We start from the raw sequence: 20,898 nt of genomic DNA on the forward strand, positions 1-20,898 counted from the left end.
GGGAGTCTCCCACATATGGAGTGTACGGCTTAAAGTGGTCCTATGGACAGATACTCCAATCTCCACCTTGGAGCTTTTTTACAATTATTGTGAAACAAGTGTTTATTGGCCTTGATTGTTTTTACAATTATTGTGAAACAAGTGTTTATTGGCCTTGATTGTTTAATTCTAACATTATATGTAATACAAATCTCCAAACCTATTTTATCTTTGGTCTCTTTGTTGCCTCTCTGATTAATGCCCTCCTTGCCTGGTCCATGAGTTTTGGTGGGCGGCCCTCTCTTGGCAGGTTTGTTGTGGTGCCATATTCTTAGCATTTTTTAATAATAGATGTAATGGTGCTCTGACCTGTCCCTGACCTGTTTGGAGAGCTCCTTGGTCTTCATGGTGCCACTTGCTTGGTGGTGCCTCTTGCTTAGTGGTGTTGCAGACTCTGGGGCCTTTCAGAACAGGTGTATATACAATGCTCAAAAGAATAAAGGGAACACTTAAACAACACAATGTAACTCCAAGTCAATCACACTTCTGTGAAATCAAACTGTCCACTTAGGAAGCAACACTGATTGACAATAAATTTCACATGCTGTTGTGCAAATGGAATTGACAACAGGTGGAAATTATAGGCAATTAGCAAGACACCCCCAATAAAGGAGTGGTTCTGCAGGTGGGGACCACAGACCACTTCTCAGTTCCTATTCTTCCTGGTAGCATGAGACGGAGTCTACAACCCACACAAGTGGCTCAGGTAGTGCAGCTCATCCAGGATGGCACATCAATGCGAGCTGTGGCAAGAAGGTTTGCTGTGTCTGTCAGCGTAGTGTCCAGAGCATGGAGGCACTACCAGGAGACAGGCCAGTACATCAGGAGACGTGGAGGAGGCCGTAGGAGGGCAACAACCCAGCAGCAGGACCGCTACCTCCGCCTTTGTGCAAGGAGGAGCAGGAGGAGCACTGCCAGAGCCCTGCAAAATGACCTCCAGCAGGCCACAAACGTGCATGTGTCTGCTCAAACGGTCAGAAACAGACTCCATGAGGGTGGTATGAGGGCCCGACGTCCACAGGTGGGGGTTGTGCTTACAGCCCAACACCGTGCAGGACGTTTGGCATTTGCCAGAGAACACCAAGATTGGCAAATTCGCCACTGGCGCCCTGTGCTCTTCACAGATGAAAGCAGGTTTACACTGAGCACGTGACAGACGTGACAGAGTCTGGAGACGCAGTGGAGAATGTTCTGCTGCCTGCAACATCCTCCAGCATGACCGGTTTGGCGGTGGGTCAGTCATGGTGTGGGGTGGCATTTCTTTGGGGGGCCGCACAGCCCTCCATGTGCTCGCCAGAGGTAGCCTGACTGCCATTAGGTACCGAGATGAGATCCTCAGACCCCTTGTGAGACCATATGCTGGTGCGGTTGGCCCTGGGTTCCTCCAAATGCAAGACAATGCTAGACCTCATGTGGCTGGTGTGTGTCAGCAGTTCTTGCAAGAGGAAGGCATTGATGCTATGGACTGGCCCGCCCGTTCCCCAGACCTGAATCCAATTGAGCACATCTGGGACATCATGTCTCGCTCCATCCACCAATGCCATGTTGCACCACAGACTGTCCAGGAGTTGGCGGATGCTTTAGTCCAGGTCTGGGAGGAGATCCCTCAGGAGACCATCCGCCACCTCATCAGAAGCATGCCCAGGCATTGTACGGAGGTCATACAGGCACATGGAGGCCACACACACTACTGAGCCTCATTTTGACTTGTTTTAAGGACATTACATCAAAGTTGGATCAGCCTGTAGTGTGGTTTTCCACTTTAATTTTGAGTGTGACTCCAAATCCAGACCTCCATGGGTTGATAAATTGGATTTCCATTGATTATTTTTGTGTGATTTTGTTGTCAGCACATTCAACTATGTAAAGAAAAAAGTATTTAATAAGATTATTTCTTTCATTCAGATCTAGGATGTGTTGTTTAAGTGTTCCCTTTATTTTTTTGAGTAGTATATATATATATATATATACTGAGATCATGTAAAAGATATGGGGCACTTAGATTGCACACAGGTGGACTTTATTTAACTAATTCTGTGACTTCTGAAGGTAATCGGTTGCACCATATCTTATTTAGGGGCTTCATAGCGAAGGGGTTGAGTACATATGCACGCACCACTTTTCCGTTTGTTTTTTATTTTTATTTTTTGAAACAATTGAAATGCAGTCCAGGTGACTACCTCATGAAGCTGGTTGAAAGAATGCAAAAAGTATGCAAAGCTGTCATCAAGGCAAAGGGGGGCTACTTTGAAGAATCTAAAATCTAAAATACATTTTGATTTGTCTAACACTTTTTTGGTTACTATGATTCCATAGGTGTTATTTCTTAGTTTTGATGTCTTTACTATTATTCCACAATGTAGAAAATAATAAAAATAAAGAAAAAACCTTGAATGAGTAGGTGTGTCCAAATTCTTCACTAGAGCAGCTGTGAAATTTCCCTTTAATATCATTGCACTGTTTGAGAGGAGAGCTTTATTGTTAGTAGGTATTTCAATGTATTGTGTAGTGCACACATTGTATCATAAATTACATTTGATTAGCTTGAAGACAGTGTTACAATATACCATATTACAGAATACAAGAAAACAGAATTCATAGAATTTATTTGCATGGATTAAACATGCTGTCAAATCAATTGTCCAAGTAGTGAACATAAATCATTACTACGTCTCAAACTATAGCCTAAATGCATTGTTGCCTCCAACTTGGCCCAATTTACATTTCCAATTGCCCACCCTGACATACCAAGCTAGAACGGGCCCTGTGTCTCAACCAATTGCCAATGTAGGCTAAATATCCCAAGCAGGGCTACAGCAAATTCCAAAGAGGGTCAGGCTCCTTGGACTTTGCGATGGCCACTCTAGTTGTGTTGTCCTCAGCAGAACGGTGTCGCCGTAAACAAGTGGTCACATGTCATTCTGGGTTCCACTACACAAGAGAAGAGAGGGGAATTTTATGAACATCAAGGATTTTTTTTTATTGTCCAAAGTGATCAAGCCTCCAACGGGCCTCCACTGTGCACACACGTAACCTACAATTTGTCATCATTCTTGCCACTGCCAGAGAAGAGACACCCATTTACCATACATCTAGGCTGCTATACATATTTGTTTGGTTTGCCTTTCTATAATTTTTCATGGAATGTTTGTGGTAATTAAAAATTATTTATTTACAATTCATCAGAAATACTTTTACCAGCTCCAGCAGCACTGCACCCCTTGTTGTCATTTTACTTTTGGAGTAACTAACAATACTGTAACATACTGACTAGACCGGGCACGCGCGTAGACCATCACACACATGTTGATTTTGTCCATCCACACCAGACGCAATCAGGACAAGCAGTTTGATATATCAAAACGAACTCTGTACCAACTAGATTTATTTGGGGACTGGTCGAAACGCATGAAATTTTCAAGGCAATTTAGCTAGCTTGCTTGCTGTTGCTAGCTGATTTGTCTTGGGATATGAACATTGGGTTGTTATTTTACCTGAAATGCATCTGTGGATTAATTGTCCTTTACTCTGACAATTAATCCACAGATAAAAGGGTAAACCTTGTTAGTTTCTAGTAATCTCTCCTCCTTCAGTCTTCTTCTTTGGATTTTATATTGCGCTTGGCAACCAACTTTAAGGTGCATTACCACCACCAACTGATCTGGAGTGTGGACCTCAGTTCATCTTTCAATCACCCACGAGTGTATATGCTACTAAAAGCCACTGAGGAGATGGGAGAAGTGGGACTTGCAGCGCGTCAAGCATCAAAAATAGAACCAAGTTCTATTTTAGAGCAAAGTTCTATTTTAGCGCCTGGCTTCGCAGACACTCTTTGACGCGCGTGAGCAGTTTGGAGGAAATTATTGAATAACATGTATGTGTACATTTATTTTGCAACGCTCGAGCACGTAACGCAAACAGTGTGGTCAGCATGTAAGATACAACGGTCGGTCACTTGGTCGGACGGTCTGTGTAATGCAGAAGAAGGGTACACTATCAGTGGCGTAGTGTAGATTTGCGGGCCCCCCATGAAGTCTGAGCAAAGCCCCCCCTTTTGCCATGGGGCAGAGAGAAAAGTGTGTAGTTTTATAGCTAATCTCATGCTATTTTATACATTTTGCTTTGAGGCAGAGAGAAAATGTTGCTGTTTTTTAGCTATATATTTGTCTTAATATTGACACAATTTGAAATATATATCTTGATAGATCAAAGTATCAGCTGTCACACCATGTAAAGGAACAACCTAATTTTGTAAAAAAAAACATAATAAATGCAACTAACTGGATTTATGTAAACTCTGTCAGACACCATAAAAGGCATTTCATTTTTACAATTATTGTGAAACAAGTGTTTATTGGCCTTGATTGTTTAATTCTAACATTATATGTAATACAAATCTCCAAACCTATTTTGTTTTGTTTTATAGCACTATTAAATGCTCCAGGGCTAATTTCGTTAGCATTTTTACATGTTTTTCTAGATTTAGAACTAAAACAACATTTATAAAGCAAACATTATCCATTAGGTCTAGCACAGCAAATACTTCAATTATTTAAGCATACAGTGCCTTCGGAAAGTATTCAAACCCATTGACCTTTTCCACATTTTGTTACTTTACAGCCTTATTCTAAAATGGATTAAATAAATAATTTCCTCAGAAATCTACACACAATACCCCATAATGACAAAGTGAAAACCGTTTTTTAGAAATGTTTGCAAATGTATGAATTAATAAAAAAACATATAAGTATTCAGACCCTTTGCTATGAGACTTGAATTTGAGCTCAGATGCATCCTGTTTCCATTGATTATCCTTGAGATGGTTCTACAACTTGATTGGAGTCCACCTGTGGTAAATTCTATCGATTGGACATTATTTGGAAAGGCACACACAAGTCTATATAAGGTCACACAGAAGACAGTGAATCTCAGAGCAAAAACCAAGTCATGAGGTCGAAGGAATTGTCTGTTAAACTCCGAGACAGGATTGTGTTGAGGCACAGATCTGGGGAAGGGTGCCAAAACATTTCTGCAGCATTGAAGGTCCCCAAGAACACAGTGGCCTCCATCATTCTTAAATGGAAGAAGTTTGGAACCACCAAGACTCTTCCTAGAGCTGGCTGTCCACCCAGCCAAACTGAGCAATCTGGGGAGAAGGGCTCTAGAGTTCCTTTGTGGAGGTGGGAGAGCCTTCCAGAAGAACAACCATCTCTGTAGCATCCACCAATCAAGCCTTTATGGTAGAGTGGCCAGACGGAAGACACTCCTAAATAAAAGGCACATGACAGCCCCCTTGGAGTTTGCCAAACGTTAACTAAAAACTCTCAGACCATGAGAAACAAAATTATCTGGTCTGATCAAAGCAACAGTTAACTCTTTGACCTGAATGCCAAGCGTCACTTCTAGGGCTTTGGCGGTCATGAAATTTAGCCAGCCGGGGGAAATAACTGTCGGTCTCACGGTAATTGACCGTTAATTAATATTTAGCATCTCCTGGCTTACATTTACATTTAAGTCATTTAGCAGACGCTCTTATCCAGAGCTTATCCACACAAGCTTCTGATGCAGACCTTTGGAACATATACATTTGAAAAAGTCTAATAAATCCATGTAATATAGCCTGCACCTTCACAATAAATCCATTATTTATTTTAGACAGGTCTAAAGAGGCATGATATAAAGAAAATGTAGTCTATTTCAGAAGAACAGAATAGCATACTCTGAGTTGTCCTTGTGTTAGGCCCTGATACAATATGGCTGTGGACTGCACTAGTTCATTTAGCAGACAAGATTTGCTTCGAATTCCGTGGCAATATTTTATAGTATGAAGAATACTATTGAAGAAAGTTGAATAAAATAGAAAGGATATTTTTCCCAAAACGAATTGAGGGAGTGCGCATGGCTATTCGGTGTTGAGCGGTTAACAAAGAAATAGGTATTCCTATATGCTTAATTTAGAGTTATTAATGTAACTTTAGATGTTCTACAAACGTTGGGCTATATGTTTTGATTTTTAATACATTGTAAAGGCTGCATGATGAGACAAATGTTGATATGAAAAAAGTTACTTGAAAGGCATGAGCTCTGCTTTGTTTTTTTGTGTGCAGGCTGTACACACTACATCAGTCACTCATTCACAATTTGACAAGCACTTGATAATGCCTAGAATTTCACGGCGGCATCCCCTTTGTGTGGCCGTAATGCACTCTAAAAATATCCATGCCTTTTGCGGCCAGTGATGAGTAGGCCTAACGAACAGCCAAAGCACTAGCCGAATTCAATCTACTATCCTCAATAGTACAAAAGTCGACCTATTGTATTCTGTGCAAGAAATAAATATTCCCAACATAGTCTGGGACATTTGTGGGATGCGATAGACCCCAAATTAATACAACCACTTTAAGCTAAACAGATCAGACTGTTTAGCTTAAAATGTTGATAAACTATTAGGCTATTTCTTCACAATATAAGCGCAGCAATGCGCAACATGGTAGTAGCCTATAAGTGCAAATGTTCCATTAGCGGAAAACACCATTATCAAAAGTGACCGCAAATGCAATTATGCATGTAATGCTTTTATTAGAAAGGTGCATTTTTATGGTGAAAATTATCTTCCCCAAACTTGAAACTCACACGCTGCTTATGCATGCCAGTTAGGCTCTACACCCATTGTAAAGCGTATTAACGTGCTTAATTTTAAGAAGTTATTTGGCCACTTTAGTTGTGATACAAACTGTATTAAAACATTTAGGCCTATGGGCTAGGCTACGTAAGGTGTGTGACTATGATTAGAAAAAGTCGCCAAAAAAAAGGCATTGTTTCTTATGCTGGGCATCATTCACAAGTGATAATATATAATTCACAAGAGATAGGCTAATATTGTCACCCATCAGACTATTCTTGATTTAATCTTGTCTTTACATATACTAAATAATATATCTGTGACATTTGTTTTGATTTAGAATGGACCATTATCATGCACCTGTATCAAAACACGGGCAGTGGGAAAAAACACATGTCATGGGGCTCCCGAGTGGCGCAACTGTCTAAGACACTGCATCTTAGTGCTAGAGGCATCACTACAGACACCCTGGTTCGATCCAAGGCTGTATCACAACCGGCTGTGATTGGGAGTCCCATAGGGCGGCTCACAATTGGCCCAGCGTCATCTGGGTTTGGCTGGTGTAACAAATAAGAATTTGTTCTTAACCTCTATGGGACCGGCGGGATGAATTCGTCCCACCTACGTAACAGCTAGTGTCATCCTGTGGCGCGATTTTTAAAACGTTTGAAATGCTATTACTTCAATTTCTCAAACATATGACTATTTTACAGCTATTTAAAGACAAGACTCTCGTTAATCTAACCACACTGTCCGATTTCAAAAAGGCTTTACAACGAAAGCAAAACATTAGATTATGTCAGCAGAGTACCCAGCCAGAAATAATCAGACACCCATTTTTCAAGCTAGCATATAATGTCACAAAAACCTAAACCACAGCTAAATGCAGCACTAACCTTTTATGATCTTCATCAGATGACACACCTAGGACATTATGTTATACAATACATGCATGTCTGTTCAATCAAGTTCATATTTATATCAAAAATCAGCTTTTTACATTAGCATGTGACGTTCAGAAAAAGCATACCCCCCGCAAACTTCCGGGGAATTTACTAACAATTTGCTAAATTACTCACGATAAACGTTCACAAAAAGCATAACAATTATTTTAAGAATTATAGATACATTACTCCTCTATGCACTCGATATGTCCGATTTTAAAATAGCTTTTCGGATGAAGCACATTTTGCAATATTCTAAGTACATAGCCCAGCCATCACGGGCTAGCTATTTAGACACCCGGCAAGATTAGCCTTCATCAAAATCATATTTCCTATAAGAAAAATGGTCTTACCTTTCCTGTTCTTCATCAGAATGCACTCCCAGGACTTCTACTTCAATAACAAATGTAGGTTTGGTCCCAAATAATCCATCATTATATCCAAACAGCGGCGTTTTGTTCGTGCGTTCTAGACACTATCAGAATGCTAAATCACGGTCGTGCGCATGGCGCAGAACGTGAAATTTCTAAATATTCCATTACCGTACTTCGAAGCATGTCAACCGCTGTTTAAAATCAATTTTTATGCCATTTATCTCGTAGAAAAGCGTTAATATTCCGACCGGGAATCTGCAATTAGCTAAACAGCCGAATGAAAATTCTCCACGGGGGCGAATCGCGCACGCGCCTAATTCAATGGTCCTCTGATGCGACACTTGGAAAAGGAGATAATGTGTTTCAGCTTGAGGCTGCCTCGTCATCGTTCAGCTTTTTCCCGGGTTCTGAGAGCCTATTGGAGCCCTAGGAATTGTCACGTTACAGCTAAGATCCTTACTCTTCAATAAACAGAGACAAGAAGAACGACTCCTTGTCAGACAGGCCACTTCCTGCATGAAACCTTGTCAGGTTTTTGCCTGCCATAGGAGTTCTGTTATACTCACAGACACCATTCAAAGTTTTAGAAACTTTAGGGTGTTTTCTATCCAAACCTGAACAATAATATGCATATTCTAGCTTCTGAGTTGGTGTAGGAGGCAGTTAAAAATGGGCACATATTTTTTCCAAAATTCTCAATGCTGCCCCCTAGCCCGTAGAGGTTAACTGACTTGCCTGGTTAAATAAAGGTAACATTTATAAATAAATAAAATCTTAAATAACGAATGGAGTGCGCTTTTCCCTGTGGTTTTCTTTCATGACAGCCAGGTAGGCTATACTCCTGTTGTGAAGAGAAACAATGTGCTTAACGTTGAGAAATAAATATAGTAGGCCTAGCCTATAGAAAGCCAATGGGATCCTCGTCTTTTTATTAGTGGCCATCACTCCCGCAATTACATAGCCTATAGAAATGTTGTGCAACATGAGCTCATTGGCTCTCATGAAGTGTTTGATTAGATTTTCGAATACATTTGCATTGATATCAGAGTCATTAGTGCTGAGTACCAGGCAGTTAGCAAGTTTGGTAGGCTTCTAATGACCGTCAGCAGCATCAGAGCATGGAGAAGCCTAAATACCGTGATTAAACGATCATGTGGAATTTGACTACCTTCATGACTCGTGACCACCGGTTTGGAGGTAATATGATCACCTCAACAGCCCTAGTCATGTCTGGAGGAAACCTGGCACCATCCCTACGGTGAAGCATGGTGGTGGCAGCATCATAGCTGTGCAGCAAAATAGCTGTGCAGCAACGCTCCCCATACAACCTGACAGAACTTGAGAGGATCTGCAGAGAAGAATGTGAGAAACACCCAAAATACAGGTATGCTAAGTGTCATACCCAAGAAGATTTAAGGCTGTAATCGCTGCCAAAGTACTGAGTAAAGAGACTGAATACTTATGTAAATGTGATATTTCCGGTTATGTTTAATAAATTTGCAAAAATGTATAAAAATATAAAAATGTTTTTGCTTTGTCATTATGGGGTATAGTGTGTACATTGATGAGGGGAAAAACATATTTATACATTTTAGAATAAGGCTGTAACCTAACAAAATGTGGAAGAAGTCAAGGGTCTGAATACTTTCCGAAGGCACTCTATTTTGCAGAACAGTCATTACATATTTTTGGAGAATATTGAAAAGGGTCTTAAGGGTTAGCCATCAGTTACATAGTTGACAAGCCACTGACAGAGTTGACAATAGATACTCAAAACAGACATATTTTTGCCTCTAAATATAAAAGTTCAATAGAAACACTTATAAAATATAGACAATTATTAATTTGAAAATCCCTAATAAAAACATAACCATGCAATCAGATCTTTCAGCGCTCTGACAGTTGATGTTTTATGGAGTTGACAAAACTTGCATTTTTCTTCTTTATTCAAATGATATACACAGTAGCAATTCAGTTTTTCTTCAGTTGCTTCAGGACTCTAAAACCTAACATACTTGAACAAAAATGTATATTCTATTTATCAGGCAGATAGTTGACAGTTTATGGTTGTGACCATGGTAATTCCAATATTGTTTGCTTAAATCTATCAAAAGTAGAGAACTTGACAGACCATGAGGAATGTTGTTGCATTACATGTAATGAGGACATGAATAAGGGGTCCTTATGGTATACCTGACTCTGCTCATTCCTGATTCATTTAGGATTATAGACAAATCTGATGGAATCAACCAAATTACCGGACATCTTTTAGGAATCAACATTTTGAGAGAAATATCATTTTAAGTCACAGAGGCCTATTGCAAGAAACTACATACAATAATTTTTCACGACCCTGCCAAGCACCACTGCTTCTTCTAACTGCTCGCTTAACCAGGAAGCCAGTCGCACCAATGTGTTGGAGGAAACACTGTACAACTGGCGATCGAAGTCAGCGTGCATGCGTCCGGCCCACCACAAGGAGTCGCTAGAGCGCGATAGGACAAGGACAGCCCAACCGGCCAAACCCTCCCCTAACCTGGACGATGCTGGGCCAATTGTGCACCGGCTGAAATTAACAATATTGAAAGTACTTCGAAAATTCCCAAAACAAATGTTTTCCCTCATAAAATTCCCTTAAATGTACATTTTAAGCTCAAATAATGCAACAAAATCCATTACTTTCAACTATAAACAAACTTTCCCTGCCGGACAAGAAGCATAGAGATGTAGTGAGCGGTGATGAGTGAGGGGAAGAGGGATACAGGGATGGGATGGAGGTCTGGTGCAAGCCACAAATCCTACAATCTAATCTAGATGCCCTCAATCTCACAAATTATCATGGAACCTACCAGGTACAACTCTAAATATGTAAACACGGGCACCCTCATAGATATCATCCTGACCAACCTGCCCTCTAAATACACCTCTGCTGTCTTCAACCAGGATCTCAGCGACCACTGCCTCATTGCCTGCATCCGAAATGGGTCCACGGTCAAACGACCACACCTCATCACTGTCAAACGCTCCCTAAAACACTTCAACGAGCAGGCCTTTCTAATCGACCTGGCCCAGGTATCCTGGGAGGATATTGACATCATTCCGTCAGTAGAGGATGCCTGGTTATTCTTTAAAAGTGCTTTCCTCACCATCTTAAATAAACATGCCCCATTCAAAAAATGTAGAACTAAGAACAGATATAGCCCTTGGTTCACTCCAGACTTGCCTGCCTTTTACCAGCACAAAAACATCCTGTGGCATACTGCTTTAGAATCGAATAGCCCCCGCGATATGCAACTTTTCAGGGAAGTTAGGAACCAATATACACAGGCAGTTAGGAAATCAAAGGCTAGCTTTTTCAGACAAATGTGCATCCTGTAGCACAAACTCCAAAAAGTTCTCGGACACTGTAAAGTCCATGGAGAATAAGAGCAACTCCTCCCAGCTGCCCACTGCACTGAGGCTAGGAAACACTGCTACCACCGATAAATCCACGATAATCGAGAATTTCAATAAGCATTATTCTAAGGCTGGCCATGCTTTCACCTGGCTACCCCTACCCCGGTCAACAGCTCTGCATCCCCCACAGCAACTTACCCAAGCCTCCCCCTTTTCTCCTTCACCTAAATCCAGATAGCTGATGTTCTGAAAGAGCTGCAAAATCTGGACCCCTACAAATCAGCTGGCCTAGACAATCTGGACCCTCTTTCTTAAATTATCTGCCGCAATTGTTGCAACCCCTACTACTAGCCTCTTCAACCTCTCTTTTGTATCATCTGAGATCCTTAAAGATTGGAAAGCTGCAGCGGTCATCTCCCTCTTCAAAGGGGGAGACACTCTAGACCCAAACTGTTATAGACCTATATCTATCCTACCCTGCCTTTCTAAAGTCTTTGAAAGCCAAGTTAACTAACAGATCACCGACCATTTCGAATCCCACCGTACCTTCTCCGCTATGCAATCTGGTTTCCAAGCTGGTCATGGGTGCACCTCAACCACGCTCAAGGTCCTAAACGATATCATAACCGCCATCGATAAAAGACAGTACTGTGCAGCCGTCTTCATCGACCTGGCCAAGGCTTTCGACTATGTCAATCACCGCATTCTTAGCGGCAGAATAAACAGCCTTGGTTTCTCAAATGACTGCCTCGCCTGGTTCACCAACTACTTCTCAGATAGAGTTCAGTGTGTCAAAACGGAGGGCCTGTTTTCCGGACCTCTGGCAGTCTCTATACCACAGAGTTCAATGCTCGGTTCTCTGTATAGATCAGTGATGTTGCTCTTGCCTCTGGTGATTCTCTGATCCACCTCTATGCAGACGACACCATTCTGTATACTTTTGGACACTGTGTTAACAAACCTCCAGACGAGCTTCAATGCCATACAACAATCCTTCCGTGGTCTCCAACTGCTCTTAAATGCAAGTAAAACTAAATGCATGCTCTTCAACCAATCGCTGCCCACACTCGCTCACCCGTCTAGCATCACTACTCTGAACGGTTCTGACTTAGAATACGTGGACAACTCCAAATACCTAGGTGTCTGGTTAGACTGTAAACTCTCCTTCCAGACTCACATTAAGCATCTCCAATCTAAAATTAAATCTAGAACCGGCTTCCTTGTCATAAAGGACGGACCAAGGTGCAGCATGAGTTGAATTCCACATCTTTATTTAAAGTGAAACTTCAAAAAAACAATAAACAAACAACGAAACGTGAAAGCCGTGGTGCAACATGCACACACACAAAACAATATCCCACAAAGCAGGTGGGAACAAATGACAACTTAAGTATGATCCCCAATTAGAGACAACGATAAACAGCTGCCTCTAATTGGGAACCATACTCACCAACAAACATAGAAATACGAAATTCTAGATAACCCCCCTAGTCACGTCCTGACCTAAAACACCATAGAGAACCCCGAGGGCTCTCTATGGTCAGGGCGTGACATTCCTATTTCGCAACAAAGCATCCTGCCAAACATACCCTCGTAAAACTGACTATCCTACTGATCCTTGACTTCGGCGATGTCATTTACAAAATAGACTCCAACATTCTACTCAGCAAATTGGATGTAGTCTACCACAGTGCCATCCATTTTGTCACCAAAGCCCCATAGACTACCCACCACTGCAACCTGTATGCTCTGGTTGACTGGCCCTCGCTTCATTTTCGTCGCTAACCCACTGGCTCCAGGTCATCTATAAGTCTTTGCTAGGTAAAGCCCCACCTTATCTCAGCTCACCATAGCAGAACCCACCCGTAGCATGCGCTCCAGCAGGTATATTTCACTGGTCATCGCCAAAGCCAACTCTTACTTTGGCCACCTTTCCTGCCAGTTCTCTGCTGCCAATGACTGGAACGAATTGCAAGAATCACTGAAGCTTCTATCTCCCTCACTAACTTTAAGCACCAGCTGTCAGAGCAGCTTACCGATCATTGCACCTGTACACAGCCCATCTGTAAATAGCCCACCCAACTACCTCATCCCCAAATTGTTATTTATTCTTTGCTCCTTTGCACCCCAGTATCTCTACTTGCACATTCATCTCCTGCACATCTATCACTCCAGTGTTTAATTGCTAAATTGTAATTATTTTGCTACGATGGCCTATTTATTGTCTTACCTCCCTAATCTTACTACATTTGCACACACTGTATATTGACTTTTCTATTGTGTTATTGACTGTATGTTTGCTTATCCCATGTGTAACTCTGTGTTGTTTGTGTCACACTGCTTTGCTTTATCTTGGCCAGGTCGCAGTTGTAAATGAGAACTTGTTCTCAACTGGCCTACCTGGTTAAATAAAGATGAAATATATATACACTGCTCAAAAAATAAAGGGAACACTAAAATAACACATCCTGGATCTGAATGAATGAAATAATCTTATTAAATACTTTTTTCTTTACATAGTTGAATGTGCTGACAACAAAATCACACAAAAATAATCAATGGAAATCCAATTTATCAACCCATGGAGGTCTGGATTTGGAGTCACACTCAAAATTTAAGTGGAAAACCAAACTACAGGCTGATCCAACTTTGATGTAAAGTCCTTAAAACAAGTCAAAATGAGGCTCAGTAGTGTGTGTGGCCTCCACATGCCTGTATGACCTCCCTACAACGCATGGGCATGCTCCTGATGAGGTGGCGGATGGTAAGCCTTCCCTGTGGCTCAGTTGGTAAAGCATGGTGTTTGCAACGCCAGCATGGTGTGTACAACGCCAGGGTTGTGGGTTTGATTCCTACGGGGGGCCAGTACAAAAAAATGCATGAAATGAAATGTATGCATTCACTACTGTAAGTTGCTCTGGATAAGAGTGTCTGCCAAATGACTAAAATGTAAATGTAAAATGTCTCCTGAGGGATTTCCTCCCAGACCTGGACTAAAGCATCTGCCAACTCCTCGACAGTCTGTGGTGCAATGTGGCGTTGGTGGATGGAGCGAGACATGATGTCCCAGATGTGCTCAATTGGATTCAGGTCTGGGGAACGGGTGGGCCAGTCCATAGCATCAATGCCTTCCTCTTGCAGGAACTGCTGACACACTCCAGCCACATGAGTTCTAGCATTGTCTTACATTAGGAGGAACCCAGGGCCAACCGCACCAGCATATGGTCTCACAAGGGGTATGAGGATCTCATCTCGGTACCTAATGGCTGGCGAGCACATGGAGGGCTGTGCGGCCCCCCAAAGAAATGCCACCCCACACCATGACTGACCCACCGCCAAACCGGTCATGCTGGAGGATGTTGCAGGCAGCAGAACATTCTCCACGACAGACTCTGTCACGTCTGTCACGTGCTCAGTGTGAACCTGCTTTCATCTGTGAAGAGCACAGGGCGCCAGTGGCGAATTTGCCAATCTTGGTGTTCTCTGGCAAATGCCAAACGTCCTGCACGTGGACCCCACCTGTGGACGTCGGGCCCTCATACCTCCCTCATGGAGTCTGTTTCTGACCGTTTGACAGACACATGCACATTTGTGGCCTGCTGGAGGTCATTTTGCAGGGCTCTGGCAGTGCTCCTCCTGCTCCTCCTTGCACAAAGGCGGAGGTAGCGGTCCTGCTGCTGGGTTGTTGCCCTCCTACGGCCTCCTCAATGTCTCCTGATGTACTGGCCTGTCTCCTGGTAGCGCCTCCATGCTCTGGACACTACGCTGACAGACACAGCAAACCTTCTTCCCACAGCTCGCATTGATGTGCCATCCTGGATGAGCTGCACTACCTGAGCCACTTGTGTGGGTTGTAGACTCCGTCTCATGCTACCACTAGAGTGAAAGCACCGCCAGCATTCAAAAGTGACCAAAACATCAGCCAGGAAGCATAGGAACTGAGAAGTGGTCTGTGGTCACCACCTGCAGAACCACTCCTTTATTGGGGGTGTCTTGCTAATTGCCTATAATTTTCACCTGTTGTCTATTCCATTTGCACAACAGCATGTGAAATTTATTGTCAATCAGTGTTGCTTCCTAAGTGGACAGTTTGATTTCACAGAAGTGTGATTGACTTGGAGTTACATTGTGTTGTTTAAGTGTTCCCTTTATTTTTTTGAGCAGTATATATGCATATATTTTTTTAAAGCTATGAGTCTGGAGCAAGCTATGATTGGTTTATGAGGAGTGCCAATGTTATGGGTGAGGGGAGAGGGGTGAGAGGTGAGCATTGAGTGAGGAGGGTATAGGTGAGGGGTTAGGGGTGAGGGTTTATTCTCAGCTGGTCCTGAGAACATCCCTGTTTCTCAATCCCGAAACAGGCAAACAGAGTGTGCAAGTGTGTGTTTGGATAGCAGTGTGTGCCAGTTCAGAGAGGTGTTCCCATCATCTGACACTACAGGGTGACAACCAGTCCACAGCCACAGAAAAAGATTAAGACTCTTGGGACAGTGGGGACATATCAAGTCAACTGGTAGGCTATTATCCAGTTGTCCAGCAAGGACAGGGAAGAAGAGGCCTGCCAAGGCCAGTAGTCCCTTGGTCTAGCTAGGGTCTAGGTGTCCACTGTGCAGAGAATAGGGTACTAAGTTGAACGCCTCATGTTCACAAACCCAAGACGTGAGCTAGGTTGAGGAGAGAAGGTGTGTCCCACTCCCTACTGTATCATCATGGGCTGCTGAATAGTTTGAATATCTGTTTCAAGCCTGGCCTCAGAGCCATATGAAATATACTTTATGTAGTTCTGAGCACCTGTTAGATCTATGATACCGATTAATGGTCTAGTTATTTGAGACAGAAACATAAGTAAGGAGGTTGGTCGTGGAGGATGGGTTGGCGTAATCTGCGATAGTCTAGCAATTCAAAGGTTGCATGTTCGAGTCGGGGACAACTGTAGCATTTTAGCTAACCGTTCCCCTAACACTTATTCTAAACTTAACCCAATTCACCTAAACTGCTAAGTAAATTCACCTAACTTTTGTCTTTTTAGTTTTCCAAAATTTTGTAGTAACTGCCAACATACATTCTCCCCGTAATTCTCCTTTTGTTACGGCGCAAAAAGCAACCTGGTCTCAAATAAAGACATACTATACAGCCTCCAAGATGTATGATAAGGTAAGTCATCCAATTTGTATGCTGTTGTACGACCGGGTAAGCCGTATGATACTAGACATCCTCTAATTCGCACAGTTGTAGTTGGAAGTTTATATACACCTTAGCCAAATACATTTAAACTTAGTTTTTCACAATTCCTGACTTTTAATCCTAGTAAAAATTCCCTGTCTTAGATCAGTTAGGATCACCACTTTATTTTAAGAATGTGAAATGTCAGAATAATAGTAGAGAGAATGATTTATTTCAGCTTTTATTCCTTTCATCACATTCCCAGTGGGTCAGAAGTTTACATACACTCAATTAGTATTTGGTAGCATTGCCTTAAAATTGTTTAACTTGGGTCAAACGTCTCCTTGCTTGCACACACTTTTTCAGTTCTGCCCACAAATTTTCTATAGAATTGAGGTCAGGACTTTGTGATGGCCACTCCAATATCTTGACTTTGTTGTCCTTAAGCCATTTTGCAACAACTTTGGAAGTATGCTTGGGGTCATTGTCCATTTGGAAGACCCATTTGCGACCAAGCTTTAACTTCCTGACTGATGTCTTGAGATGTTGCTTCAATATATCCACATAATTTTCCTATCTCATGATGCCATCTATTTTGTGAAGTGCACCAATCCCTCCTGCAGCAAAGCACCCCCACAACATGATGCTGCCACCCCCGTGCTTCACGGTTGGGATGGTGTTCTTCAGCTTGCAAGCTTCCCCCTTTTTCCTCCAAACATAACTACGGTCATTATGGCCAAACAGTTCTATTTTTGTTTCATCAGACCAGAGGAGGTCTTTGTCCCCATGTGCAGTTGCAAACCGTAGTCTGGCTTTTTTATGGCGATATTGGAGCAGTGGCTTCTTCCTTGCTGAGCGGCCTTTCAAGTTATGTCGATATAGGACTAGTTTTGCCGTGGATATAGATACTTTTGTACCTGTTTCCTCCAGCATCTTCACAAGGTCCTTTGCTGTTGTTCTGGGATTGATTTGCACTTTTCGCACCTAAGTACGTTCATCTCTAGGAGACAGAATGCATCTCCTTTCTGAGTGGTATGACGGCTGTGGTGTCCCATGGTGTTTATACTTGCGCACTATTGTTTGTACAGATGAACGTGGTACCTTCAGGCATTTGGAATTTTCTCCTAAGGATGAACCAGACTTGCGGAGTTCTTGGCTGATTTCTTTTGATTTTCCCATGATGTCAAGCAAAGAGGCACTGAGTTTGAAGGTAGGCCTTGAAATACATCCACAGGTACACCTCCAATTGACTCAAATGATGACTCAAATGATGTCAGCTTCCTATCAGAAGCTTCTAAAGCCATGACATAGTTTTCTGTAATTTTCCAAGCTGTTTAAAGGCACAGTCAACTTAGTGTATGTAAACTTCTGACCCTCTGGAATTGTGATACAGTGAATTATAAGTGAAATAATCTGTCTGTAAACAATTGTTGGAAAAATGACTTGTGTCATGCACAAAGTAGATGTCCTAACCGACTTGCCAAAATTATAGTTTGTTAACAAGAAATGTATGGAGTGGTTGAAAAACAAGTTTTAATGACTCCAACCTAAGTGTATTTAAACTTCCGACTTCAACTGTATATACAGTATAGCATAGCATTATAAGATTACATTATTTGTGTTCAGCCAAACTGTTCATTGATTTGTTCTGTCTTGTCTAGAGGCCTCGAGTCACATGCAAATCCCATACTCACTCACTCAAACACCTATAAACTCAGCAACTCCTTTTGTGTAGTGATACTAGCGATGTGCAATTTCAACCCAAACTGCTCCTAGTGCTGCTGCACCTTTGCTGCTCCCAGCTTGTGTCAACCAGTATTTATATTTTACATCTTTTTTTGTGGTATTTTACCCCCTTTTTCTCCCCAATTTCGATCTTGTCTCATCGCTGCAACTCTCCAACAGGGTCAAGAGTAAAACCGCCCCGGGCGAACCCTCCCCTAACTCGGACGACGCTGTGCCAATTGTGCGCCGCTCTATGGGACTCCCGGTCACGGCCAGGTGTGACACATCCTGGGAACAAACCCGGGTCTGTAGTGACGCCTCTAGCACTACGATGAAGTGCCTTAGACTGCTGCGCCACTCGGGAGGCCATGTCTACCAGTATTTCAACCAATATTTGTTCTGGATCAATGCCATGAGTCACAAACCTTCTATGTGGCAATGTGCAATTCCCAGTCAACAATACAATGCTCCTTATTTACATTTTAGTCATTTAGCAGAGGAGCAATTATGGTTAAGTGCCTTGCTCAAGGGCACATCACCAGATTTTTCACATTGTCTGCTCAGGGATTAAATCAAGTGACCTTTCGTTTACTGGCCCAACGCTCTTAACTACTAGGCTACCTGCCACCCCATGTATTATTTCACACACATATGAGCTTGTGTGACATTTAATATTTTTATCTCAACTCTTCCCATGTCGTCAGCTACAGTAAATAGCAGAGGTCCTTCTGAAAATACAGGAAGTATATATTTAAAACCTATGGCTCCCCACATGAAAAAATACTATAGCGTATACTTTGGTAGGAATACTATAATATTCACTGTGGTATTTTGTGGCAGAAACACTACAGTGAATATTGTAGTATACTGTAACATTTTATTGTATTGTGTAGCTTACATGCTGTATCATAAATAAACTTTGATTTGCGTAACACATGGTTACAATATACCCTATTATGGAATAAAAGAAAACAGAGAGGTGAACTATCAAGTCATAGAATTTATTTGCATAGATTCAACATGCTATCAAATCAGTTGACATAAATCAGTACTACGTAGAATTTCAGGAAATTTGTTTTAAAATTACAATACTGACCATAAAAATCAAGCTTTTGGTGTGGTGTATTCATGTACTGTAGCATTTACCATAGTGCTTTTGTGGACTGTAATACATTATACTGTAGTGTTTTTAGAGACATTGTATTATTTTTGACATCGAAGTTGGGGGTTTTCTTGTTGAGGAAACCTACTGGTGTCACGGCTGTCAAAAGGAGAGGACCAAGGTGCAGCGTGTGTGTAGTTCCACATTTTTTTTAACCTGTGAAACTTTGCAATACATAAACTGAATTGACAAAACAACAAACCGTGACGCAGAGAACAAACACTACTCAAAAATAATAATCACCCACAAAACCCAGGAAGAAAAACCCCTACTTAAGTATGACCTCCAATTAGAGACAACGAGGACCAGCTGCCTCTAATTGGAGATCATCCCAAACAAGCCAACGTAGAAATACAAAAACTAGAGCCTAAGAACATAGAAATAGAAAAACACAAAACACCCCCTGTCACGCCCTGACCTACTCTACCATAGAAAATAACATCTTACTATGGTCATGACGTGACAACTGGAGAAATACTAAAATATAGTTTTTCCCATAACAAGTAGGTAGGTAAGTAGGACTGGGTTCTGAACAGGAAGTTATACTGTAACCTATAGGGAACACAATATATGTTCTATTCTTGGCTTGTAGGTTTCTCATTGGGCAAGGTATATGTAAATGTAATACTGTCGTATTTACTATAGTAAAAAAAGTAGTGTTTTTGCAGACATTTCTGTAGTATTTACTAGTGTTTTATGTGTGGGTAATACTGTAGTATTTACTATGGTATACTACAATATACTACACAATTCTATACATGATCAAGTGATACTACTGTGTGTAGTATAGTATTCTACAGTATACTATAGTTTATTACAGAATTCTATACTAAGTACTGTAATATTTTATAGTAAACTGTAGTATTTTTTTATGTGGATCAGTCAATAGTATGACAGTCAGCCACAACACAGGCCTTAGTTCAACTATAGACCCTAACAAGAAATCTTAACATTTCTCCCTCCCTGTCCCTCTCTCTCTCTCTCTCTCTCTCTCTCTCTCTACATTTCTCTCTCTCAGGGTTGGCAGACGGAGGATCCTAATGATCACCAGCCTCTGCCAGTTTGTGTTTGGTGTAAGCGTGGCATTCACGGGAAACTACTACCTATTTATGGTCATCCGCTTCCTGCTCGCCATGGTAAGTGTGTGTGTGTGTGTGTGTGTGTAAGAGTTGTAAGAAAAACCCGAATTATCAACACATGTGGAGTGTAATGTAGTGTAAGGAATGCAGGATGACGTAAGGAGACACTCTTTTAAATATTATTTCATGGGCAAATCCTAACTTGAGACATGCACTTTACTTGAAATTTCGGAATAATCTCCCATAAACATACAGTAATTGTATACTGTATGCAAAAGTTGCGGGTTATCTATGCATATCTCAAGTTGTTAGCAGTTATATACATTAGTTTGTATGCATCCAGTATTTGTATTTGTTATTATTAGATTATTTGCCTAAAAGGAATGTCAGGTCA

The 20,898-nt window shown here is 41.7% G+C and overlaps 1 protein-coding gene across 1 annotated transcript in view; it reads left to right on the top strand.

Annotated features, from left to right (window-relative positions):
* slc22a16 (solute carrier family 22 member 16) overlaps positions 1-20,898 on the top strand; it is a 61,912-nt gene that overhangs the window by 13,311 nt on the left and 27,703 nt on the right. The window contains exon 3 of the mRNA XM_029732956.1: positions 20,444-20,561. Within this exon, the coding sequence (XP_029588816.1) occupies positions 20,444-20,561 (118 nt within the window). The remainder of the gene's footprint in view (positions 1-20,443; positions 20,562-20,898) is intronic.

Source organism: Salmo trutta, chromosome 35 (assembly GCF_901001165.1).
Source record: "Salmo trutta chromosome 35, fSalTru1.1, whole genome shotgun sequence".
Classification (NCBI taxonomy): Eukaryota; Metazoa; Chordata; class Actinopteri; order Salmoniformes; family Salmonidae; genus Salmo; species Salmo trutta.